The 27814-nt window shown below is 39.9% G+C and overlaps 1 protein-coding gene across 5 annotated transcripts in view; it reads left to right on the forward strand.

Moving 5' to 3' along the window:
• CLOCK (clock circadian regulator) overlaps window positions 1-25781 on the forward strand; it is a 95141-nt gene extending 69360 nt beyond the window's left edge. For 4 of the 5 annotated variants that reach the window (XM_077815614.1, XM_077815615.1, XM_077815613.1 and 1 more), the window contains 14 exons: window positions 2724-2837; window positions 4607-4725; window positions 6180-6262; window positions 6467-6573; window positions 7070-7217; window positions 7461-7536; window positions 8506-8647; window positions 9089-9189; window positions 11387-11476; window positions 12921-13079; window positions 13681-13887; window positions 15140-15345; window positions 15790-16051; window positions 17500-25781. In XM_077815614.1, the coding sequence (XP_077671740.1) occupies window positions 2724-2837; window positions 4607-4725; window positions 6180-6262; window positions 6467-6573; window positions 7070-7217; window positions 7461-7536; window positions 8506-8647; window positions 9089-9189; window positions 11387-11476; window positions 12921-13079; window positions 13681-13887; window positions 15140-15345; window positions 15790-16051; window positions 17500-17679 (1994 nt within the window). In that variant the 3' untranslated portion in view covers window positions 17680-25781. The remainder of the gene's footprint in view (window positions 1-2723; window positions 2838-4606; window positions 4726-6179; window positions 6263-6466; window positions 6574-7069; window positions 7218-7460; window positions 7537-8505; window positions 8648-9088; window positions 9190-11386; window positions 11477-12920; window positions 13080-13680; window positions 13888-15139; window positions 15346-15789; window positions 16052-17499) is intronic. The other variant, XM_077815617.1, reaches the window with a different exon arrangement.
• Window positions 25782-27814: the final 2033 nt, after the last annotated feature.

The following is a 27814-nucleotide window of genomic DNA, read 5'->3' on the forward strand; positions in this document are numbered from 1 at the left end:
GGCTCAGTTTTGAAGGTGCTATGCAGGTTTCCTTTGAGGATGAGTATTGAAAGATCAGACAGGAAGCGATTGCTCTGTGAAAAGTGTCCACCCACAGGTGATATGGTATTTTTGTCTTTTATCATTTTTCTGTGTGAGTTTATTTAAGACCATAGTGATATCTGGTTTCACCCACAAAGTTATTATTGAAGCATTTGATGCACTGGATGAGGTACACCACATGTTATGACAAGCATGTTTAGGACCCATGAATTTTGAAAGTTACGTTGTGTCGGGGGGTGATCATCATAGAAGTGATGATATGTCTGCAGGCTTTGCATCTGTTCTAGCAGTCTGGTGCCAATTTGAGTTGGTGAGTTCTGGTTTGTGGGGAGCTTGCTTCACATGATTAGCTTGGTGGGATTGTTTGAAGATCAGAAGAGGGGTTCAGGAAAGATTTCTTTCAGGATATGGTCCCCATCAACTACAGGTGTAATTGTTTGATGGTACCCCTTATGGGTTCCCGTGTGGGGTGATAGGTGAGAGCTAGAGGTGTGCGGTCCGTGGGGTGTTTTTGTTTGGTTAGTTTTTTGCTCTACTGAAGCAGGTTCTCTGGGGGATTTGGATGGCTCTTTCATGATGCGATCTACTTCTCTAATGGAGTGTTCTTGTTTAGTGAAGGCAGTTTTATGTGTATTTAGGAGTGTATTCCGGACTTTCTCTTCAGAGCAAGTTCTGTGGTATCTGAGTGGCTGGCAGTAGATAACAGATTTTTTGGTGAGTCTGGGGCTGTTTCTAGATCTGTGGAGATAAATGTGGTGATCCATGGGTTTCTTGTGGATAGCTGTTTATAGGAGTCCATTGTTGAATCTGATCATGGTGTCCAGGAAGTTGATGCTGACGTGGAAGCGTTTTAGAGATAGTTTGATCAATGGGTGGTTCTGGTTGAAGTTGTGATGAAAATCTGTGAGGGAGTTTGGGTCTTCCGTCCAGAGTATGAAAATATCGTCAATATCTCTGTATCTCAGGTATGTTGATGGTTTTGTGGTACATTTTTCCAGATATTCTTCCTCAAATGGGCACATGAGAAGGTTGGTATATTGGGGACCATGTTAGTACCCATGGCTGTTCCCATGGTTTGGAGAAAATGTTTGTTGTTAAATGGGAAGTTGGCCTCATTGACATCAGGTTTAAGGAATATTTGTCCTTTTGGTAGTAGGAAGACTGTGGTGCTATAATGTTTGTGGAGGATTTCATTTTATCCACGGAGGGGTGGGGGTGTCCTGTCAGATGATTCTTTTTTCTTATACCTGTCAGTGGAATTGTAGTAGTTTTGGGTGGTGGTGTCTTAGTTGTGAAAGAATTCCTTGAGGAGGAGCTGATGGAAGAAATCTTTCCTGAATCCCCTCTTCTGGCCTTCAAAAACAACACTCCAACCTCATCAGGAGCAAGCCCTCTCCCCACCCTCCCCTGCATCCCCTCCAAACCAGGACACACTAACGCAAAGGAGCACCAGACCGTTGGAACAACAGATGCAAAACTTGCAGATATATCTCCATTTCTACGACAATCAATACCCCCCACAACATACCTTTCAAGATGCATGGGTTCTACACATGCCTATCATGTGTGGTGTATTCATTCATAGAATCATAGAATATCAGGGTTGGAAGGGACCTCAGGAGGTGATCTAGTCCAACCCCCTGCTCAAAACAGGACCATTCCCCAACTAAATCATCCCAGCCAGGGCTTTGTCAAGCCTGACCTTAAAAACTTCTAAGGAAGGAGATTCCACCACCTCCCTAGGTAACGCATTCCAGTGCTTCTCCACCCTCCTAGTGAAAAAGTTTTTCCTAATATCCAACCTAAACCTTCCGCACTGCAACTTGAGACCAATACTCCTCGTTCTGTCATCTGCTACCACTGAGAACAGTCTAGATCCATCTTCTTTGGAACCCCCTTTCAGGTAGTTGAAAGCAGCTATCAAATCCCCCCTCATTCTTCTCTTCCGCAGACTAAACAATCCCAGTTCCCTCAACCTCTCCTCATAAGTCACGTGTTCCAGTCCCCTAATCATTTTTGTTGCCCTCCGCTGGATGTTTTCCAATGTTTCAGCACACCAAAGCCCCAATAACAGCTATTTGAGTGAAACAGACAATCGTGCTCTCAAATGAACTCACACAGAAAAATGATAAAAGATAAAAACACCCTGTCAGCTATGGGCAGACACTTTTCACAGTGCAATCACTCAGTATCTGATCTTTTAATACGCATCCTCAAAGAAAACTGGCATAGCACCTTCAAAAGTGAGCCTGGGAACTAAAATTCATAACCCTGCTAGACATCAAAATCATGGACTCAACAGGGACTGGACTGGTTTTATGGCTTATTACAACAATTTGTAACACTCCCACATCACACCCCTTATGCATCACAATTTAACCCTCATTTGCACAATTCTTTTTCAAGTGACTTCCTTCAACATGCTTACCCCTTATGCGTAACAATCTATCCCAACTTGTATTTAGTTCAGAGACTCTGATTTCCTTCCTCAGACCTGAAGAAGAGATCTGTATCTCAACAGCTTGTACCTTCTACTAACAGAGGTTGGTCCAATAAAAGATATTACCTCACCTATCTTGTCTCTTTTATGCAATATGTATGCTAATTATTATTGCTTTTATATGAATCTCTATTGGTGTATGTTTCATCATGTAAGCTACCTTTTCATTACATTGTTTCAGCAAAAAATCAACTAGAATTCTGTTGCCATATGCTGCGAGGAACAATAGACCCAAAAGAACCACCTACATACGAATATGTAAAGTTTATTGGAAATTTCAAGTCTTTGAATAATGGTAAGAAATGCTTCACTGTAATGTGGCTAAAATTAAAGGCACTTTCCAAAGATTTATACATTAGGAAAGTTTTGTGAAAACTTTGTGATAATATTTAAAATATTTTGGTATTTATTTTGAAAGATACTAGACCATGATACAGGTTGTGTTGTTTATACTTAGCATTACTGAAAAAATAATAATTCTTTATATTTGGTATTATATTGTAGACAGTAATGTCTGAGCCAGTGAAAGTAAAATAAAAATAGGACCTTGCAGCTCTAGAACTCCTTCCATTAAAGAGTGTTAATGTTTGTAAAACACTTTAATGAGCATTTTACACAAGAGCAGATGTGAGGTAAAGAAAAATTTAGGCCAATGTTTTTAAGTGCTTAAATCCATATCTAGGTATATTACTAATTAACTTGATTTCTTTTAGAGTTATTGAATACGTGCAGCTGTCATTGGCTTCCAGTGGGTTCAGAATTAGAACGTACATCTCCACTTTACACTCAGTCCTGTGCTTTAATCAACAATTATCCTTCATATAACACTTAGAACAAAACCACAGCGTCTGGTTTGGTTTTTTATATGGTATCAGAAGGGCAGGGGATTTTATCTCTTAACTGCACTGTTTTTCCTGCAGAGTATGAGATAAATTGAGCTCTCAAAAGATAAATGTGTGGATGAGGCTGCCTAAATTGTTATATGTTTTGTAAGCAAATAGAATGTTATAAATATTCTGCATTTGGAAGACAGTGCAGGAGATAGAAAAGTCCTAAATGCTGTAGAACTTATCAGTTTTGACAAGAAATTTAACATAAAATATTCCATTAGGATATATTGTGTAACCCAGGTTATATCAGATTGGTATTATGTAGGTAAAAGATTTTAAGCAATGACATTCTATAGGAGCAATTTACTTGTTCTCTACTGGCTGTCTATACTTGATCATGTAGGAGGATTAGTGGGCCCCTGCATTGTTCCATCAATAAACTGGTTGATGTTCTCTTGAGCTGAGCAAAGTCTAGAAAAGAAAGCTTTACCTCAGGATTCAGGAGGAAAAGGTTACTGTAATAGTTTTCTCTCGTTACTTCATTGGGACCAAAAATGAAAAAACCTGATGAAAAATCTAGAAATTTTAAACCATTTGTTAACAAGTAGTCTAAAATAATCTAGCCAATTAAAATAGGTATTAAGAAGCAATTCTATAGCTTTTATTGGTTTCCTAAAGCCATCTGTTGTCCATGACTATATTTAAGTAGCTGGACTCTAATTTTAGTTGTTAGAGAAGTCCCTTGCTGGTTTTGATAACATGGATATGACTAGTACTATTAAATTATATGCCACATGTATGTATTTTTAAATGTAGCTTTGCTCATAATTCATAGTAAATTTATAGTATTTTACAGTAGGTTAATGTTGGGGGTTTTGCCTCCTTTGTGCCTCCATGCACATTTTGTAACTAAGGCTATGTCCACACTACCACTTACGTTGGTATAACTTATGTCACTCAAGGGTGTGAATAATCCACCAGTGACCTAAGTGCTGGTGTATACACTGCTATGTCTGTGGGAGAGTTTCTCCTGCCAACACAGTTACCGCTGCTCATTGGGGGTGGATTAGTTAAGTCAACAGGAGAGCTCTCTTCCATTGGCCTAGAGCAGCAACACTTGAGAGCTTACAATGGCGCAGCTGCATCGGTACAGCTGTGCTGCTGTAAGCTTTCTAGTGTAGCCATAACCTAACTCTTCTCCCTCTCCATCTTCCCCCCACCCCATCTCCTTCAGTCCCCAACTCCGCGCACAACGGTTATGAAGGAACTATCCAGCGGCCCCAGCGGCCTTCATATGAAGACAGAGTTTGCTTTGTAGCTACAGTTAGGTTAGCTACACCTCAGTTTATCAAGGTACGTTTGGGATTTTCCTCTGCACAAGTGAAAACAAGTGTTTACGACACTTGGTAAACACGTACGTGTGCTCAGATCATGAAACTTTCAATGTGACTGTACCACTTTACATACTGCTACTAAAAGCTGTCATTAACCTTTTTATGTGAAATCATATATTTTTGCCTCTACACATTTTACACAACATATGAGGTGAAGTGTTGAGCAACTTCATTTGAAGTTTCCATGAATATCAAGTGTTTTGCAGAACTTACTGAATTACTAGTTAACAATTAAAATGATTAAACTTTTGATCAGTACAGTATGTGTCAGGAGTTTTCTTTCCCTAAGCAGAGTTGTAAAGAGACTTGTTCTACTATTTATTTTTTATTTGGCTAATAAATATAAAGTAATCTGTGTGTCAGATGTTTAAAAAGAGGAGTACAGCCATTTTACTCAGCAAAGTAGTGTGAGGGTCACATTTTGATTCCCTTTTCACGGCGTATAATTGAGTGTCTAAAAATTAAGGTTTCTAATAAAATGTGGTATTTTGTGTATGTCTGCTCATGGTTTTGCTGCAATGTGGCATTGGGCCAAATCCTGTAGGCCTTTTATTTGACATTAGCCAACTGACAGCCATGTTTTAGTTAGTGAATCAGTTTGCATTTTGCTCTAATGCTGATCGACAGCAAAAAAAAAAAATTTTGTGTAAACACGGAACATTTGCATAGCTATTAATTCAGGATGGAAACTAGCTTTTAAGTACAGAGTAGATATTAATTATAGGGACTTTGCCAAGTGCAGCCCGGTGCCATTCCAATGCTAGTCAAAATAAACACTTATATAATCTATGGTTCAAGGCCTGTGGCTGCAGCTTTACTAAAGAATTACAATGGAAACTGGAAAATAAGTGGTTAACTTGTCCAGCATACAGAGTTTATTGTAAGAAACATAAGATCAGTTGAGGGCACAGATGCGCATTATACACAAATCGGAGCAAGATATAGTATTCTGCAATTACCAATAATAGGACCCTACCAATAAAGTAGAAACAAACTTTTGATCCAAAACAATGCAGACATCTGGTCTACACTACTTTCACCTAGGAGTGTCCTCCACATTTATGACACTGTCAGAGAAGTTTTTTGCAGTTTGTTACAGTTTGAAGCAACCTCAAAAGCCATTGATTTCAGTGCATGTTCCAATGTCATTAATATTGGGTTTGATTTTGACCTTACACCAGCATTACTCATTGACGTCAGTTGAGTTATGCCAGTTTAGAGCTAGTGCAATTGAGATCAGATTCTAGCTCAGTCTGCTTTAAATACATAAAAACAATAAAAGTGCCTAAAAATAACTTTTAAAGCTACATTCTTGTGGATTTATCTGCCTACTTCGGGTAAGTCTGAATTTCATAGGAGCTTCTAAATTAGAATAGAGCAGATTTGAGAGACTTTTTTGTTGTTGTTTTTTAGGAAATGTGCACTGTTGAAGAACCCAATGAAGAGTTTACATCTAGACATAGCTTAGAATGGAAGTTCCTATTCTTGGATCACAGGTGCCATTCCTTATAATAAAGTAGTACATAGTAGCATTCTGGCTGTAATCTTCAGAAAACTCTAACCAGCACTGACTATTCATAATCTGAGTTGGGATGTTTGTTTTATTTTGGAGAACATATTGTAAACATGAACTAGAATGAGGCTGATTTTATTGCTTTTATATGTTAAAGTAAAGTAACATTAACTTCTATATTAACTAGGGCACCTCCAATAATAGGCTATTTACCATTCGAAGTTCTGGGGACATCGGGCTATGATTACTATCATGTAGATGACCTAGAAAATCTGGCAAAATGTCACGAACACTGTAAGTAAATGTCAAAACTCTGTGCTACAAAAACCATACTCAATTAAACATCTGTACGTTATGTGAAAGTCTTGTTAATTATACTGAATTGTGTGGAGAGGGCAGGATATTTACTGAAATCCTGCATCACTCAAGTGGTACTTTTTGTGGCAAGACCACAGTTTTGTGCTGCAAAATGTTTATGGTTCATTTATATACAGGCGCCTGAGATGTGGTCTCATAATACAGCCATCTAATATAAAGAAATTACAAATTCATGGCTGCTGTAGCTGAAAAAATTTGTAATATAACTTACTGAAAAGCCTTCTCTTCCATTGTGGGTAGTACTTGAAATAGTAGTTCCTCTTTTTAGTCATTGTCCTAATGCCAGACAAATTCAGGTGAAGATCTTTTAGTTTAGATTTAGTGAATAATATAAATAATTGAATTACTACTGCGTCACAGTATTCACATAAGATGTGAAAGCAAAGAAGTCTTATTCTTTTTTATCTTCTAGTAATGCAATACGGGAAAGGGAAGTCATGTTATTACAGGTTCCTGACAAAGGGGCAGCAATGGATTTGGCTACAAACACATTACTATATTACTTATCATCAGTGGAATTCCAGGCCAGAGTTTATTGTCTGTACACACACTGTAGTAAGGTAACAGTTGTTTTTTATTAATTTTAGAGAAGCTCTCTTAATTGGCAACTGTATTGCTGATGTTTTTAAAGCATTGGAAAGATTTTAACTAATAGTAATTTGCAAAGACATTGTGATGCCTCCTGAGTGTTTATACCTTTTATTCCATGAGCAAAACAGCATGTCTGAGGAGGTCACATTTTAAGACATTACTGTAAAAACCATTTGGACAAGGCATAATAAATGTGGTTTGTTCTTTTATAGTTATGCAGAAGTTCGAGCAGAAAGACGGCGAGAACTTGGTATTGAAGAGTCTCTTCCAGAGATAGCAGCAAATAAAGTGAGCTTCCTAACTTTTTTTTATTATATGGTCCCCTTGTACTGCTGTATGTTTGATTTATTTATTTTTTAATCAGAAGGTAGGAAAGTTTTTATCCTCTGCTGCTACTGCTAATGTGATGCTTTTTTAACTATGAAATATTATCTCATGCCTAAGAAGATGTAGGAAAGGTGACTGCTTCACAACATGCCACCTTGGAGTTCTTCTTTGTTATTTTTAGGTTTATTAAATGTATTCCAGTAGCATACAGAGGTCCCAGTTAGGATTGGGGACCCATAGTGTTAAATACAAACACAAAGATTGATGTAGTCCCTTCCATCTGAAAAAACAAGGAACAGATAAGGGAGGAAGAGGGAGGGAAATCAGCAGAAGGGGACAGCATAGCTCCATCACATGGCTTCCACCCGCTTCTCAGAAGCATCCAGAAGTCTTTCTGGATGAATACCCTCCGGTTGAGACTCTGAAGGTGTTCAGGATATTGGGCCTCAGAAAGGTAAGTCAGGGTCAGACACTCATGATGTGCTCCCTTGGTAGTCTGGCAAGTTTCCCAGTGGAAATATGCTGCTTATGGCACAACTAACTATGCCTGCATGGCTTCTCGCTCCTCCAAGAGAGAAAGAGAGTACACAGGAGTAGGAAGTGAGTTTTGTTGCTGGAGGGGGAAGGAAGTCTGTGCAGCAACACAGGACTGGTGTAGAACTCAGAGTTGCAGGATTTGCCTGCATATCTTTGGACTCTGGGTTTTCATGGCTTTGTCTCTCCTTTCTTTACAAACCCCATAAATGGAAACTCCATCAACTTAAACTTGTCGAGTATAAAAGGACATAGTTTTGTCTGCAGTTTTATCTGTCAGAGGTTTGATTGGCCCAGATGTTTGTTTAATTTGCTAAGCTGTGTTTGCCAACTGAAATATTTAATGTCTATGTGCTGAACCATCAAATAAAATCATTTTTATTTGTACCCTTTCAGAATCAGGACTCCGGATCTGATAATCATATAAACACGGTCAGCCTCAAAGAAGCATTGGAAAGATTTGATCACAGCGGTACACCTTCTGCTTCCTCTAGGAGTTCGAGGAAATCTTCTCATACTGCAGTGTCAGATCCTTCATGTAAGTGCTAACCATTGAAAACATAATTGCCTTATTAGGGGAGACTCTATCTGTCCTTTTTTGCTGTGTTTGTATTGAAATAATGCATTTTAAAACTTTTAAAATACTTTATTAATATATCTGAATGAAACACAGAATTTAAAAATGTCCCTCTCAATGGCTTAACTAATGGTAGTGCAGCAGCCTGACGGTACCAGGTTTATCCAGAGAGTTCTACATTTAAATGTTGCCCAGTAGAGACCCATTTGAAACATCGGATATTAAAATAAAATCTTATTTCATACGATCAGACCTATACAACTGATAGAAATGTACTTCTGAAAAATGTGCTTGAAGCTTTTGCTCAGGCAAAACTCCCTTTGATATTTTCGTATATGGAGTTATAGGATCTGGCTTATTATTAACAAAATGTGTTTTCGCTTTTACATTGATCATCATTAGCAACGCCAACAAAGATGACAATGGACACTAGCACTCCTCCAAGACAAAACTTACCTGGGCATGAAAAGACTGCACCAAGGAGGTCATCACTTAGTAGTCAGGTAACTCTTCAGAGGAGGGTCTCTGTAAAATCCATTTATTTCACTTGTGAATGAAAATGTTTAAATCTACAGTAAACTTTACATTTTTTTCCTTAAAGCATAGAGTTTGATCTGGAAGTGGAAATATTTTCAGTCTGGGTACTTGATTGCCAAGATTGCATGATCAAGATTACTTACACAACTGCTTATGCATGTGTTTAATTTTACACGTTAAACTAACTGTGACTACTCATATAGTTAGGGCCCTACCAAATTCATGGTCCATTTAGGTCAATTTCATGGTCATGGGATTTTTTAAATAGTCAATTTAACGGTTTCAGATGTTTACATCTGAAATTTCAGTGTTGTAACTGTGTGGGGGTCTGACCCAAAAGGGGGTCATGGGGAGGGGATCATGGGATTGTCACCCTTACTTCTGAGCTGCTGCTGGCAGGGGCGCTGCCTTCAGAACTGGGCAGCCAGAGAGCAGCAGCTGCTGACTGGGAGCCCAGCTCTAAAGCCAGCGCTGCCGTCAGCAGCAGCGCAGATTTGAGGGTCGCAGGGTATGGAGGGGGCTGTCACTTTTGGAGGGAGCAGGGCTGGCCTTATGGGTGAGCGACTGCTCAGGGCCCTGTGGTCAGGGGGGCACTGTTCTTCCAACACACACACAGCCAGCTCAAGGCCCCTTTAGCCCCCGAGCACTGCACCTGGAGCTGGGGAGGGGCAGGACTGGGGGCACCACTGCTGGGGTCTCCTACCATGTACGAGGCTCCAGCTGCTAGTCCTAGTGGAGCTGGGGAGGGACAGGACTTCCTGAGGCCAGATCAGACCCACCTCCAGGAATGTGCCACCCTTACTTTGGCACTGCCTTCAGAGCTGGACTCCCAGCCAGCAGCTGTGGAGCTTCCTGGAGGTGGGTCTGACCCAGCCCTGTGGGTGGCCCCTGCAGGGGAAGAGGAAGTCCCAGCACAGCCAGGACTACCATCTGGAGCCCAGCGCACAGTAGGAGCCCCCTTCCCTACAGTAGCCAGATTTCATTGGGGAAATCAGATTTCATGGTTCATGAAGCATTTTTCATGGCTGTGAATTTGTTAGGACCCTACATATAGTTAAGCATGTGTGTCATTGGGTGACCGTCTCCTATGACCCCTGCCTCAGGCAACCCTGAAATTGGACCCCTGCCGCAGTGTCCCCTTTCAGGGGGCTTCTGGAGTAACTCTCAAACACTTTTGTCTATTCATACGCCTCCTCAGGGTCTGGTTTATTAAATTAATAAACATTCAAAATAAAGTTCTCAGGTCCTTCCTTAAGTTCATTGGTTTACCCCATTATCAGGTCACTTCCAGACCTTTCCGGCCTGTAGTCTCGCTCCCCAAGTTCCAGGTTTTTCTGAGGGAGCCTACTTGTTCCCAGCAGCCTCTGTTGTGCATTCTAGTCTCCCTGAGAATTCTCGCTCTGCAGCTTCCTGCTGCATTTTTATAGGTGAATGAGCTGGTCCTTGCTCAGGTGTGCTTCCTTATTAACTAGGGTTGACTGTCTCCAGACCTCTAGCCCTTAAAGGGCAAAGTCACCCTGTTACAACATGCATAAATCTATGCTTTCTTTCTCATACAATTTTTCATAAACTAGGTATAACCCATCCAATAACAAAGTTATGGAATAGTTTCATATAGTTCCTGAAATCCTGATAATATTAGAAAATCCCATACATGCCCTCTGCTATGAGCTGTTCATTGACTGTGATTTGAGGCAGGTTTATTGTTGGTTTGAGATGATTTAGAAGGGGAATAAAAGGATGCTGTTAACTTAAAAATGTTTGAAAACAAGTATCTTTACTTACTAACACCACCTTTCAATTATTACAGGTTTAAAATTCCCTTTTCCCTTTCACTATTTGTATTCTTTATTTATTTCTGACATATATCATAACTTGAACAAAGATACCCCATGTAATCACTTGTACCCGGATGTTCACAATGCTGCAATATTTTGGTTTCAAACATCGCAGGGAACATTTACTTGCTTAAAGACTATTATCCCCTTGAAATATTAAAAATAAATGTAGATACATTTCTGTTGGCCTTGTGTTATATAAAAGTGTGTTTTAACAATGTACTGTTGTGCCATCTTGGAATTGACAGTTTCTCTTAAATAATTTAGTTATATCTATTATGAGACGAGTTCTGTTGGATAATTATGGTATGCTTTTAAATCTTAGTCCTTAAATGCCCAGTCTGTTGGACAACCATTAGCACAGCCAATGATGTCTCAACCTGCAACTTTACAGATCCAGCCAGGCATGTCCCAGGTATGGATTAGTTTTGTATATTTATTGACAGGCTCTTTCAGCAAATAACCCCATTTAGGAATAGGGCATTAAGGACTTTCTCATTAACTGAACTGTGTGATAGAAGTTTATTTTATGTAGTCATCTTTACTTGCATTCTGTCTTATGCCTAATTAAGGTAAACTTCTCCCAAAATGAATGTAACAATTGATTTTTAGCCAATTTTGCTGGATGCAAATAATTGTTGTTGCAGTTTATTTAGTATAAACTTAAGTACCTGATTTGCTAATGACACAAATCTTACACAAATTGTCACTGTTAACAGTTAAAATCTGTTTTAAAAATCCAGCCCTAAGTATAAAATCAGATTAATATTGAATTCGTGCTCTGGTGGGAAGGAGGGGAGATGCACAATGTTCTGGCATGGCAGTGGGGATCTGTAATAGCCTACGTGGCTTTTGTCCTGGTTATCTTAGAGACTGTGTCCTCCATGCCCTGTCCGGAACAGCTGAAGTCAGCTGATGCTGACAGTCCCTAGAGATATACAGCTGAGTTTTTATGTCTTCAGGTTACATTGTAAACCCATCTAATTGCTCAGGCTTTTTGCTGAGAGGTTGACCTGTGTGCAGGGCAGTTGCATGTTGGTGTGTGTCTTTTGTTTGTTTGGGTTATTTTGTTCAGGATTCTCTGACACATACATTTAATGTTTAATCTCAGAACTTTTCACAACTAAGTAATTGTGCCTAGAGTAGTGCTCCCCAAACTATTGGATATGTCCCTTCCTGGGGGGGGGTAGAGAAACTTTTTTTTTGGGGGGGGGGGGTGTGGTGGGGCCCTGCATGGGGGCTGGAGATGGAGCACCACCCAGCCCTACTCTGCCCCCAGACCAGCTTCGATCCCAGCCACAGCTCCACTCTGCCCCCAGACCAGTTCCAGCCCCAGCTACAGCTCTGCTCCTCCCCCTGCTTCACCCCCAACCCAACTCCGGCACCAGCTGCAACTCCACTCTGCCTCCTGCCCTGCCCATAGCCCAGCTTCAACCTCAGCCACAGCTCCACTCCGCCCCCAGCTCTAGCCCCAGATGCAGTTCCACTCCGTCCTATGCTCTTCCCCCAGCTCAGCTCTGCCTTCTTTCCATTTCCGCCCCTGTGCCAGCTCCCCTCAAGCCCCAGCTCCTCCCCTATCGCCAGTTCTGCCCCCAGCTCCGCCTTCAGGCCAGCCTCTGTGCTGAGCCAACTGTGGAGTAATGGAGGGGGGCACAGACAGATTCCATTACTGATAAGGGGGATCACGAGAGGAAAAGTTTGGGCACCACTGGCCTAGAGATTGTGGTAGACAACAAGTGTAGCATGTTCCTAGATAGGGCTTGGTTCCCATTGCTACTATGAAGGGATGATTTACCTTTTGTAGGTCAAGTTTGTCTGTTTCTGATTCAAACTCTTTTAACCTATACGTGGCTCTGCAGCCTATGTTTCAGTTTTCAGCCCAATTGGGAGCCATGCAGCACCTAAAGGACCAGCTGGAGCAAAGAACACGAATGATAGAGGCAAATATTCATCGGCAGCAAGAAGAGTTGCGTAAGATTCAAGAACAGCTTCAAATGGTCCATGGTCAAGGGCTTCAGGTGAGTTACAGTTGGATTAACATTGACTTTTTAGTAAGGACTTAAATGACTTTCTACATGCTGAACTCCACCAATCTAGTCAAAATGGATAATACTGGGAAAGCCCTGCCTTATAGATTGTTGCTACAGACTGTCAATTTCCAGGGAAGAAATTATGTATAGTATTCGGATCTGTCAGTTATAAAATTATTTTCCCATCATTGCCTTCATTTCACTAAACTGCTGGAGATATTGGAAAGAGAAATGCAGTTTTAATTAATGTTGTCTTTTTCAAAATTTTGTACAAGCTGTCTTTGTACTTCTTTAAATGCAAATCTTAAACTAAATATGTAGGGATCTAATCCTCTTCACACCAGAGTTACACTACTGTATCTCTGTTAAATATTGAATTACATTAATCCAGAACGAAACTGGTATAAGAGATTTTAATCGTGCGTTATCCATTGCTTATAGTACACTCATAAAGCCTCTGGCACCTACAGTTAAACAGTATTTCTGTCTTTAATTGTTTTTCAAAGGTATTGTATTAAGAATTTTCAGTAATACTTTAAACCATCAATAGTTTGTTTTAAAAAAAACTAATTTGTGGATTTTCTTAAAGATGTTTTTGCAGCAATCAACTCCTGGATTAAATTTTGGTTCTGTGCAGCTTACTTCTGGAAATTCTTCTAACATTCAGCAGCTTACACCAATAAATATGCAAGGTCAAGTTGTTCAGGCTAATCAAATTCAAGGTGGAATGAACACTGGGCATATTAGTACTCAGCACATGATACAGCAACAGCCTTTGCAGAGTACAGCAACACAGGTAAAGTTTGTCATAAGTACCTATGCTAGGTAGTATAATCACATGGAACCAAAATTGAAACCCATTATGGGCCTGCCTGATCCTGCTGTGATTCAATATAGAGAATTTTCATTGAAGTCAGTGGACATTTTGAATGTGCAAGAAACACAGGTTCATACCCTAAATGTTTCGGGTTGAAATATATTTTGTTTTCTCTTTCAGGAAAAGGCTTAGATTTTATAGTCTTCTCTTGATAGAAGAATTATCAGGTATAAATGATGAGCAGTGAATAACAAGTAGTTCTTTTGGAAGGACCCATCCTCAAAAGCAGGCTTTAGCTAATCATTCTTCCTTTTCATGTGGCCTTTTCATTCAGCAGAGGAACATGTTTAAAAGTAGTAAAATGTGACTGTAAAGCCATAGAATTGGGTAGGGGACAATAAGGGCAGGTGTAATACCTGAAAATACTTTAAATTCAATTTTTTTTTTAACTCAGATTGAAAGTTAATGGTGTCCCTTTAAAATAATAGTATTTGATCAGTTAAAATGTGAATATATCTTTGGAACATTTGGCTTTGAATGAATAAAGAAATGTAACATTTTAGTCAAGAATCCTGTTTCTGGAGCCCTAAGGATTTCCACCCCCTACCTACTCACATTAACACATCCCTAGTTTTTTTATTCCTACCACCCTTGAAAGCCTTTTGTCATGGTGACCTATGTTGCCTTCAGTCCCAATAAAGTGCCTTCATAGAGCTCACTAAAGCTGATTGGACTAGTGCAAAGTGACGTGCTCTCTGTCTTCCCCTCAACCCAACGCTTCCAGGGACTGAGCATGCTTACACCTGCAGTTCTGCCTGGCCCATCATTCCCCTTTTTGTGCAGTTCTCCTAATGTTATAAGAGTTTTGGAAGAGGAGCATGGGGCTGGGACTGAGAAACTCCTGGATCCTAATCCTGGCACTAACACTTACTCGCTACATGGCCTGGGACAAATCATTTAACCTTTGTTTGCTCATCTGTAAAAGCTGGAATAATATATATTTATGTCACTCACAAAGATGTTGTAGGAATGGATTAATTATTTTGTATTTTGTACAGTGTTTTGAGAGTATAAAGCATATATAAGAACATTTAGTATTAGCAATAATTAACTGTTAGTGTACAGCATTTTTATTTATGCCTGCAAAGCAAGCTGTGCCTTCTGTGTTTGAAAGGGGTATTTGTTTTTACAGCTGTATTCAATTAATTTATGACCTGTTTTTCTTTCTTAGCATGCTCAACAAAATATACTTAGTGGGCACAATCAACAGGCTTCTCTTACCAATCAGTCACAGAATACACTTTCAGCCCCCTTATATAACACTATGGTGATTTCCCAGCCAACGACAGGAAATGTGGTCCAGATTCCATCTAGTTTACCACAAAACAATAACCAGAGTGGTGCAGTAACTACTTTCACCCAGGACAGACAGATCAGGTAAATATAAAGGAGCAATGTTCATTCAGATGATTTTGCTAGAGCTCTCTGTGCTTTAGTGGTCACCAGACCTTACGGAAAAGGAGACAAAAGTTAAACCAACAGTTTCATGCAGTTTTACTTAGTGTAGGCATGTGCATGTGCTGTAGTCTGAGGACCAAACTTGCAAAGAGATACTCCTGTAATTCCATTAAAACTCGTGGTGTTGAGGCACAGGTGGAGGGGTGGGCCTTTGAAGGCAACGTGTAGCCCATTGCGTTTGAATTTGTTTGTTAGTTTGTAGTAAGCAAAGGAAAAATGGGTTTGTCTTGAATGACCCTGTCCGTGATAACTGGCACTTACCTCATCAGATTAATACAGGAAAGTTCATCCAGTGTACCTGAAGCAGATTTTTTTCCCCAAACGAAGCTGATGAGACCACCTGGTGTCTTTTCCCTTTCACAGATTTTCTCAAGGTCAGCAGCTTGTCACAAAATTAGTCACTGCCCCTGTAGCATGTGGAGCGGTAATGGTGCCAAGCACTATGTTTATGGGACAGGTGGTGACTGCTTACCCCACTTTTGCTGCACAACAGCAGCAGCCACAGACATTGTCAATAACGCAGCAGCAACAGAGTCAGCAAGAGCAGCAGCAGCAGCAGCAGCTCAGTACAGTTCAGCAGTCGGCTCAAGCGCAGCTGACGCAGCACCCGCAGCAGTTCTTACAGGTAACGCAGCAATGTCTAGAGCTGTCAGCTTGCACAGACTTTCACAGGTTCAGCATAGACTGCAAGTTTGGTGACTGAGAATGTTATTTAAATAAGCACCCTTGTTAATCTCAGACAAACGATGTGCACTGGAGGAGATGCTTTCATAGACCTTATTTAAAGTCTCTTGCGATGTTTCTTGTCAAGTTCACACATAAGAACTGCACTTAAAAACCTGTTTCCCAGCCTGTGGGCATTAGAGTACACTAGGAGCGGGACATGGAGAAAAGGAGAGAAACAATGGGGACAGGAAAAATTGTCACACGGGTCCACCTCATCTCACCATAAACATACTTGCCTGATTCTAAGTAAAGGGGCAGGCATCTCTTTGTAAATCTCTCACTTTCCCTCCAGTTGCCATGGTGGCCCACAATGCAACAAGGTGTGAGTTGGCTCAGGAGTGTCTTTTCTCTGCTTCTGTGTAGCTGCAGGAGCTGTGAGCTGTGTAGCTGCAGGAGCTGTGAGCTGCTTCTGTGAGCTGGCTCAGGAGTGTCTTTTCTCTGCTTCTGTGTAGCTGCAGGAGCACATGCTGTCTGGGCCTCAGGGAGATACCAGTGGATGCCTGGGCAGCAATAGCCTTCTCATGAGTAAGGAGAGAAGAAGCCACCATGGGGGAGAGAAGAGATTGAATCAGAAAGAAAAGGAGGGACGGAGGAACAGATTGAGAATAACAAAAGAGCAAAAAAGAAAATACATACTAAAAATAAGAGAAATCAAAAAAGAGTGAAGAGGAAGAAAGAGGAGGTAGAATGGACTAGTAAAAGGAGAGGCAGCAGTGACCTTGCAGAACTAGCGTACTGGAATACGTCTCACAGGAAGGCCTCGGGAAGGGGGAAAAGGAGACATGCCAGTTGCCAGTCCATTAGAGGGGTAATCTGCTACAACAAAAACTTTGGGAACCACTGAACTAGATACACAGTCAACCTATTTGGACCTGAAATTTTGCCTCCTTTTAAAGGATTATAATCCCTTACAGCAGCCCTAAATAGTTTGTGTATATGTATATGGGCATTCTCTGAAAATAATGTTAAAATTGCAAGTTAGATTCTTGAAATGTCAAAGTGAAAGTTGGCGGGTCAGCCTTAACTATACTCAGATTTTTAGGGGTATGTGCTCTTATAAAGCCTTTAATTACAATTGCTGTGTATCTCTGCCTCTATAACTATTACCATAGTTCTCCTAGCATTGACATCACATACCGAGATCCAATAAATTGCTTTACAGTTAGATGCTGAAAATATTAATACTCTGTAGTTAGCGATTTTATTCTGAATGAATCTTCACTTTGTGCAATTATAAGTGAAAGTAGTCGTGGTCCTATTGATGTTTAACCTCGTGAGAGTTTTAAAGTGTAACCAGACCTGCATTTTCATAGTGTGGGCAATAATCTTTTATTTATTTCTTTTTAGACATCCAGGCTACTTCATGGAAATCAATCAACTCAGCTTATTCTCTCTGCTGCTTTCCCACTACAACAAAGCACTTTTACTCAATCACACCACCAGCAGCATCAATCTCAGCAGCAGCAGCAACTCTCACGACATAGAACTGACAACATGATTGATCCTTCCAAAGTTCAGCCACAGTAGCATGGGGATTCACTTCTTCTAGAAGCAAACAGCAGGGAGGGGCTGCTCCATAAACATTTGCACTGATGATGGTAGAGGTAGAAGTCCAAAGGCTTTATAAAGTACAGTATTGAGGTCTACTTCTAACTTCTGGGAATCTGTTTGCAGAAGAAACTACTACAAAACGTTGTGGAGGTACCTTAGGTACAAAGAGCAAAAAGATAACAGGGACATGGCCAACTTTGACAGTCTTTTAGTTGTCCCAATTTCTGTGTTCTAAAGGATGTGCTGCCACGTAATAACTTGTCCAGATCAAGTCTCAAACCCTCAGTGAACTGAAAAGGGCACTAAAAATGTTGGTATCTTTAGCAGTCCTGTAAGTTTGTCAAATGTGACCATGGACATGCAGTTGCTCACAATAATGCTACGAATACAGTCCAAAAGACATTTAAATTTTTTTTCTCAGATGATTATGGGACAAGTAAATATTTTCAAAATGTTGTGTGGAATCAGATTCTGTATTATACAGATGTTGTAAAACAATGTGTATATGTCTGGATAAAAGGAGAGAGAGCAAAAATATTTTATATGATGCATGAAAATGTAATCTTGTTATTTGTAGGGTTGAATGTTTCCCTAAATTCTCACACCATGCTCTGACTAATATTTTCCTCTGTTCTACCCTTTTGTTTACAACATGATGCATCATAATTTTCACCCTTAATGTGGGCACAAGTCTCTTGTTTGTGCTTTGTCTGTGATGTCACAGTTTGTTCAGTGAGGTATAGTGTGCTGGTTAGTGGATTTTTTGGGGGTTAAATTATTGATGAAACTGTTCGAACTGATGGTCACGCATCACAGTTCAAGACATTCAGATTTCAGAAGTATTATCCATCATTTCACAATTATTCATTGTTTTTTGATTGAAAAATAGGAATTTGCACTGCTTTATTGTGGATGGTTTGGAATTTTACTCCCCAAAGCTATCTTTTGATATAGATCATAGTTGGAAATATTTATGTAAAGGGTTTTAAAAAAACTACATGAAAGTAATTTTTAAAAATGTGTCAGTTATAGGAGTAATTTGCACAACAATATATTTACACTTAATAACATTTTAGGCACTTTTTAACCACCTTCTCTGTGGTGAGAATTGTAACTTGTTAAAATATGTTGGAATCTTTTTATTCTCCTTTAAAAATTAGATCTTTCTTCAGTCAGAACTGATTCAGGGTCATTTTAAAACAAAAAAACAAGAAACCCACAGTGCCTTGATTTTAATTCAGGTGATAACGTTGAACATCTTGAATTATGTTGTCTTGAATCTGTTACAATTTTACAATTTTGAAGTCTTAGTATAATCTCAACAAAACGTGTTTCTACTTCATAGCTATATCTTGTTTGTGTTCATATATACAAGTATTTTAACAATCGTCTGAGTTGAGATCATGAGCATTTTTTAAAGGAGGGCCTCTCCCCTCAGACACTAAAATGGAAACAGATATCTAATGATTTACCTGTAAAGTGTTCAGCGAGTAAGGAGTAGCACTATTTAGAGGCTCCAAAACAGAGATTAGTCATTGGGGGGGAGGGAATTAATCTGACACTTTTCAATCAGATCAGATCCAATTTTACTTTATTGATTGGAATTTAATGGAAAAATAAAGAGGTGAGTAGGACTGCATGTTTAACACACTGAGTGTTGACTTAAAAGGGATACCACTCAACTAAAACTTCAGAAGGCAACCTCACTTTATAAAGATAATAAAAAGTTCCAACAGAAATGACTTCCTATTTTTAAATGTTCAGTAGATTTCTATGGTACTACTTCATACAAATCACATCTGCAAAGCAAAATGAGCTAATACTAAGATAGACTTGGTAATTAAAAGAGAAAATTAATTAAAATTAACACTGAGGAGGGAAAGTTTTTAGTCAAGAAGCTGAATTAAGTCAGAGTATTAGGGAGGAGCTGTATGAATGTAACCAAATTGTGGTGGAATATTAAATATTAGAAACAGTTTGATTGTATTATTGGGTGACCAGAGCTGACTGAAAGGTAGTGCTAAGTTAGTGAACACTAGATGCAGTTACCTTTTGAAGCTTGTTCTTAAAATTAGCCTTGGCCTTTTCACTGTCATCTCCTCATCAGATTAGCCCCTCACCCCCAAACAATAAAGCAACAGGTCAACAGTGGATCCTGGGAGAATCACAGTGGAAAAGGGAAGAGGGCGTAAGAAGTAAAGAACCAAAGAGAACTGGATTGGTTTCTGCTCCAGGAAGCCTCTTGCAACAAGGAGTAGGAATAGATACAAATATTAAACATATCCAGGAAACTTTCTCTCTCTATGCTCTTTAAAGGGATTTCAGTCATTCCCTGAACCAGTATAATTGTTAGAAACATGTATTTTTTTTAAGTTTTAGAAAAGCAAAACTGCATTGACTTTTATTTATTTTTTTCAAATTGCCTTGCTAATCCTGCCATAGCATTCCGCCTGTATCCAAAATTTAAGCTGCATTGACCAGAGGTCCATTCCATAAAGACTTTTAGTGGGAAATAGACTTGTTAGATAAGGGTTTTAACCTAATTACAATAATAAAATAGCACTAAAGAAGGAAATTGGGAGAGCTTTAATATTACTCTTAGAAATGTAGTGTGGTGGTAAAACCAACCGATAAGATGTAGTATTTGCAGCTACAGAAAATGCAGAGCATAACCAGCAGACAGCTGAGAGAGTTTTATATATAAGCTTCGTTCAAATCCCCTCTCTCAACCAAAAAAATACTCTGGTGTGCTGTTGTAGGTCAGACAATAAAAAGGCAGCCTAACTTAGGTGTGAGAGGTTTTATATTAACATAGCTCTTGGCAGAGGACTAAGAGGAAAAATTCTGTGCTTTGATCAAGAAGCCTTCCATAAGCTCAGAGGGGAAAGTCATCCAAAAATGAAGCTACTCTTTACCTGCTAGCTGATAAAGAGAAGAGGGGGAATTCTAAGAGACTGAAAAATTATTACATACATTTGAAAGGCTTCTGCCACAATTCAGGCAAATGTTTAAAAAAAAAAACCAGAAAAAGCACACAGTATTTCACTGACTTTAATTGGCATGGATGTTCTGCTTCTCTTTCACTGACTATTAAAGGATTTGTGTTCAAACAAGGCACTCACTTCTGGTCCTATTAAAGTCAATTGCAAAACTCCATTGACTTCAGTGGGAAGAAAATTGGGCCCCAGTCTTTCTCTCTTCTAATCAGCCTGCTGCTTCTGCCCAGCTTACTCACAGGTGTGGCAAACCTGTTGTTTGTGACATCCCAAGAGATATCATAGCATTCGCTGCTGTGATGTGTAATGTTACAGAATGACTCTGATAGGAGTGAGGAAGTTGGCTAAGAAGGAGAAAATGTTGTATTATGGATAAATGCCTTGGTGACGTACAGTTAAGTAAAGTATCATGCTGTATTTTCTTAATAGAGTTTTGATGAGAAAATTAGTAAGTTTGCCTGGGTTGAGTGAGAACTCAAAGAAAAGCCTCAGAATTTCAGAGGGAAAAGAAATATAGCTATTTTTATATTATATTTAATATATGTTATATTTGTATATAAATATGAAAAGATTATAGTAAGAACTCTCCATATGCCTTCCATTTTATCTAGACGTTTACCTCCTGGTGCGATGGCTCCAGGGTATCACCATCTTTGTAGGCATTATGCCTGCTGCCAACCAACATCTAAGTTAATATTCCAATATCTTTACAACAGATAGGCCCCACTTCAGCAGTATGCCTAACTTGAAGCATGTAAGTTAGTCCAATTTAAGTGAATGCTGATGTACTGTGCTCAGTAGGGTCCTTAGTTCTCCTCAGTGCCCATGCTGGCAATTTTTCATGGGAAAAGGAGAAACCCTCGCAAGACTCAAGTAGTGCAGTTTAAAAAAGGGGTTTGGAATAATGATAAGCACTTTACTGAAAAAAAAAACATTTTGAAAACAGTTAATTATTTTAGGCAATGGAACGGTTCAAAAGTGGTCCAAAGGAATCAAAATATAGAAAACTGTCAAAAAGAGGCATTTCTGGAAAGTGTTTCTAAATGTGGTGATCCTTTGAGGCTCTAAGTGTGAGATTAAAAAGGCATCTAAAATTGGTTGATTTTGTTTTAATATGGCTTTGGGAAAGGCTAAATCTACATAAATACTATCTTCTTTTAGAGATTTCTTTTAAAGTTGCACAATTGCCTGTGAGAAAGAAATGATCAGGAGGCATATTAGCCTGTTCAGTAATTCTAAATGGCCCTTGGGATTATAATTTGCATTAAAATATGTGTAGAGGGTTTACAGATGTGGCCTTTAGTAGACTGTTGCAGTCCCCAATTCTAGAATAACTAGCATTCTTAGCGATAAAACCAGATGTAGTTATGAGTGCGTTTTAAATGACATGGCATCATGCAGCGTCAGCGCATGCATATTAGATTCGTAAGTACAGTATCTCCTTTTGAAATCATTCTTGAAACAAGATACACATTGAGAAGGGCTGGGGAAATTATTATTTTTGGCTAAAAGGGAGAAAAAGACTAACATAGTGCTGAATCTTTTTTTTACTCATCCCCAGTGGAAAAAGTTAAAAACTATTTGATACTAATTGGAATAAAGAATTTTGTATTCAGTATATTTGAAGTTGAATGTTGAATGGCTCATAGTAAATGAGATAAACTTTGAGAGAGATATTTAAATTAAATCTGGTTGTCCATTAGACCTTTTTTTAATATCCTGATTTTAACACTACATTCCTTGTTTTTTTTCTTTAATAAACAAGTAATTTACAGGCTTTGTTTGCTTCATGCTTTGTCATCTGCATGGGTTTTGCCAGCATGGTATGCTAAATTGTACCTATAAATAAAAAGGAAAAACAAAACACTGTGTATGAACCAAATACTGTATTGCCTGATATGGAGATCCCAGCCAAGACTGAGAGGTGCTGCACTAATAGACAATCAAAATGGGTGACTATTTATGAAAGACTTTTGGGAATGATCTTAAAGTAGTAACTGCTTTGAAAGCAGCTGAGTTTTTTAAATGAGGTAAAACTATTTATTTTAAAATATATCAAGTGGACTGAATTTTGAGTTTTTAAGCAGTGTTGATTTCACAGTGTCTTGGGTTTTGGTTTGGTTTTGTACTTTCTAACTGGCATTAGATTTGTATATGTAGAAAACTAGTGCCGCTCATATTGACGTCAGGAAATGTAGATACAGTTCCCTGGTGTTCATGTGACCATTACTAACTGTCAATTTTTTAATTGAATGAATGTAACTCATTTGAAATTCTACTTCTTGTAGCTTCTAAGGTTCTGGTAACTTTTCTAATTTCACTTTCATATCCTACAGGGTTCCATAGTTAAAGATCTCTTAACATTCGAACAAGTATACCAAAGTCACTTCCTTTCTAATCTCTTCTTCCATACCCCGACAAAGAACAGTGATATTGCAAATGGGGGCGGGGCTATATTTAAAATGTATATTGCACTTTTTCTTGACTACTTTCTGTATCACTTCATAAAATGATGGCCTGTCCTGAAGGTTACAGAGATGTCCTTGTTTCTTGCATCTTATGTTGTTTTCAGCCGTTGTGTAAGGGATATAAAACAGATGGCAGTCTCTGTTTTAGTTAAAATAATCTAATGCTTTCAAAGTATAGTATTACCTGTTCAGATTATGCCCTTGGATATATCTGTGTATTCTTCATGATGTGTAACAGAAGGCAGAATTTGACCTAATTTATGTGTCTTCGTTACTATCTTGAAACTGGTCAAGGCAGTCTTGTTTGAACATGTACTCTTTGCAACTAAAATGTTTTAATAATGAAGTGTAAAGATTTCATGCCTTCCTTACATCTGCATGGGGACATAAATAGGAGTTCTGTATGCAGATCTGGGGCAGCGTATAACCCAATGTGGTGGTTTAACTAAATAGACTGGGCCAGATCCTGCTCTCATACTGAAATAACTCTACTGACTTCTGGTTGGCATTGGTGGGGTTACACTGGAATGTGAAATTGGATCTAAAAGTGTACCCTGTAACTGAAGATGATGGGAATGTGGAAAATGTGCTAAAAGGTTTGTTTTTGTTTTTAATTTCTGGGCAAACTATGACATCACTTCATTGTCAGAACGTTGATATTTTCATGTTGGGAGTGAGATTGTACTGGTGCAATCCCATTGCTGGCAATGAGTGCACTGAAACTATTTGTGCAAAGTTAATGTAGAATTAGCCATACAAATTCTTTAGCTGCAAAAACAAATCTGCACCAGATGGTGGTCTCTTGTTATAAAAAGACAATCAGTTTTCTTAAAACAGAACTTAGGAAATATCAATGTATTTTCCCATATTCTTATCAACCAGAAGAGCTATAATTCAAACTGCTGATACAACTGAAGCAGTGTTGTTCAATTACATTTCACTGTTGTGCAAGTTTGGGAACCAGCACCTTACTTAGACAAGGCCATAACTGTTGAATATTTGTAAAGATTAAAAATTGAAAGTCTAGTTAACTCAGCACTTTTTTTCTGCCTCAGAGCTAGTGGAAAATAGAAGTGTTTAATTTTTGTAAATTTCCTATTGTTGACATGGAGTAGTAGTTGAAACAACATGAATGAATAATTTTTCACTCTTACCAGTGTGCCGTACAGAGCTATGGATGCACTGTCCTTTCCATTACTGTCACTACTGCTTGGCTCTTGAAATGAATTGGATCAGTGTAGTTAATTTGGGGGGAAATCATCATCCTAGTCAACTAGAGGAAACTAAAAAAAATTATGGTATATGCTAAGTACAGATAGGTGACACAGGAGTGAATGAAAAGCTGTTTTTCCTTCCTCAAGAACGCTGCTGGTGTTGCAAATGCTGTCTACACTAGCAAACTTCATAGTTCTATTTCACCACTGATGGAACTATTCTGGTATTAGGGTATGTCTACACTTACCATGGATCGATACTGTGGCGATCAAGCCACCGGAAGTCAATTTAGCGGGTCTAATGAAGTCCTGCTAAATCGACCACAGATTGCTCTCCCGTCAACTCCGGGAGAACGAGAAGCCTAAGCTAAGTCGATGGGAGAGTTTCTCCCGTCGACCCAGTGCAGTGTAGACACCACAATAAGTTGACCTAAGCTACGTCGACTCCAGCTACGTTATTTACGTAGCTGGAGTTGTATAATTTAGGGCGACTTAACCCCCTAGTGTAGACCTGCCTCTTGTGAAGACAAGGCCAAATAGTGACTTTAGCTTGTGAGACTTGGGGGCCAAAGATGCCAAGAGTGTGAATGACAGCACTGAACAGATTTAATTTCATTATTTAATTCTCCAGAACATGAACAGAGATTTTGGTTAGGATGAGATCCTATATTAACCTGTGTAGGGTGAATGGGCCTTTTGTGACTTGGGCCAATCTTGCACCTTTACTCATGTGAAGGCCGTGGGGCAACTCGTGAATAAGGTCTGCAGGATGGGACTATACAGGAGGGGCTTCAGCTGGATTGATTATGGACGTGAGTAAGGGATCCAGAATCCAGGCCTCAAACTGCTGCAAAATCTAGCATGAGCTGTATTTAGGAATAGACTCCGAGGTTGATACAGGCTGGTTTTCAGGTATAATTGAAAGGCAGTTCAGTTTGTACGATACGTCGTTCTAACCTGTGCAGTCAGTCACTGACTCTCACGACCACAAAATTTACATCTAAATGCCATTAACTAGTCCTGCTTCAGAACTGTAAGCTCATTACTAGGCTTTTTCTGGAATGGATCCAACACATTCACATTATTCTCCTGATACTGTGTTTTTATTAGTGTTGAAGATTGTACTTTGTTTTTGCCCAGTTTCTATTGAAAACTTTGTACTAGCAACATATCAAACCTGAGGTTTAAAAGTCTGGTGGTAGCTTAATCTCCCTGTAGTGCTCTTTAACATATAGAGAAATTAAATGAGACAAAGTATTTTGTTTTACCAAGTTATCTTTAATTATACTGATCTTGGTGCAGCTTTAAAAAGATAAGCAAGCTTGTACTAATACTGTGTTCTTTTTCCCCTTTGAAATACTATAACTGATGTCTCCCGGATTACATTTCATCATAACAGAGCCAAGCAGCAGCTACCCCTGTGGCTGCCTTTTTTTGCTTCCATTATTAAAGGTTGGAAATAAAACCTACCTCGTGTTTTTCCATGTGACTTACATTTCAGCTTGGTTTTTGCCTGCACTGAAGCCTGAATACGTTGTTCACCACCGCATTGTAGTTTTATGGGCAAATTGGCTAGTAAGTGAGCTGCTTAGTCACTGATGCAGCTTCACAGTTGTTTACATTCACTTGGCCGTAATATTACATCTACATCTGTTTCCTTCCCGTGAGCCAAGGAGGAGATCCTATTAACCTTGTTACTTAGAAACCTGTCATTGATTATGTTCTTAAAGTAGCGTTTATCTGCAAGACCCATGGGCCTTCTCCAGATAACTGCTTATAATAGTCCTTCAATGAGGGTAGAGGACTTTAGGATTCTGTATTCATATATTGCAAGCATTTGCCTGAAGCCAGGAAAAAATATGGCAAGCAGTGGGCCAAGGCTAGAACAAGTAAATGAAAATGTCACTTGCTCTTTCCTAAAGTGTTTCAGATTTCAGTTGCCTAAGCCAGAGCATAGCTTAATGGATATTACAGCCCCTCATGGGGACCATCAGTGTTACCCAGGCTTTCTTCGACAGAAGAGCCCATTTAATGTTACTGGAAAGGCTCAATGCAACCTTTAACCAGTCGTAGGGCTTCGTGTTTCTCACAAAGGTCTCGCAAGTCACTGATTCCGTGACTTCCTGCGACCTACGTGACTTCTGCAGAGGCCAGTGTGGCTGGCCCCGGGGCCAGCTGCTGAGACAGCCCTGGGGACACCCAAACCAGCTTCTGCTGGAGCGGCTCTGCAGCCAGCTGCACCGGCCACAGCTCTGGCAGTCCCGCGGGTGGTCCCGGTGGTGGCAGGAACTGCCAGAGCTTGGCAGCTCCTGGAGGCAGTGCCAGGCGGCGGGAGGAGCAGCTGGCCCTTGGGTTCCCCTCCCACCCCCCGCAGTTAGTGCTCTTCTTCCCTCCCCCCCCTCCCCCCCCCCCCCAAAAAAAAGATTCAATCACAGGTATTTTTAGTAAAAGTCATGGACAGGTCCCAGGCTGTGATTTTTTTGTTTCTTGCCTGGGATCTGTCCATGACTTTTACTAAAAATACCTGTGATTAAATCAGTAGGGAGGTAGATCAAAGGGTTAGCTGGAGTCTGGCTAATTGCAGGAGCGGGAGGGGGAGGTGTTGGTAACCAGGGAAGGGAAGATGGGAGGCACAGGTCACCTTGAGAGCTCAGGCTTGGGAGGCTTTTGTTTTCCATCCAGCGAGATACTTCATTGCTTATTTCCCAGTGCTAGGAGCCTGGGTAATAGGAGGACCTGGACCCTTTTGGCGAAGGAGGAATACAACTGCCATTACTGAAACCTGCCGGGGTGATTTGTATGATTGGAATGTTACAAGCAGGAGTTCTAACCACTTAGGAAGGAGAAAGTGGGTGACAGGGGTGGGGAAGGAAGACACCATTAGCTGGTTCACAGTTGTTAATCACTCAGAACTGCAGGCTCTTAAATGCCCAGAGACCAATGTGTTAACGCACAAAGCCCAAGAGGGCCAGGGAAACAGAGGAGCTGCTCTTTAAGTACTTGGCTGAATTGTATGGACAGAAAAATTGTGGTATGGGGGCCTCAATTTGGGGGAAGATAGGTAAAATATGTTTCTAAAAATTATACAGAAGTTTATAACACAAGATACTGCAGGCAATGAGAGGTAACTTCTGGACCTCATTATGGTGGATAAAGATGAATTAATCACTGTAAGTGGTGTTCCCTAGGGCAGTGGTCTCCCACCTTTCTACACCCAAGATCACTTTTTGAATTTAAGGGCATCCTAGGATCTGCCCTGGCCCCACTCGGGCACATCAGCACCTCCGCCCCATCATGAGCCGGGCCATGCCAGCCAGTAGTGTACTAAATGGCCACACTGCGCCTGGACCTGGGGCGCTGGGGCACGTGGCACTGCCCCCGCAACTCCTATTGGCCACAGCTCCCTGTTCCTGGGAGCTGTGGGGGCACTGTG

The sequence above is a fragment of the Eretmochelys imbricata genome, chromosome 4 (genome assembly GCF_965152235.1).
Source record: "Eretmochelys imbricata isolate rEreImb1 chromosome 4, rEreImb1.hap1, whole genome shotgun sequence".
Lineage (NCBI taxonomy): Eukaryota > Metazoa > Chordata > Testudines > Cheloniidae > Eretmochelys > Eretmochelys imbricata.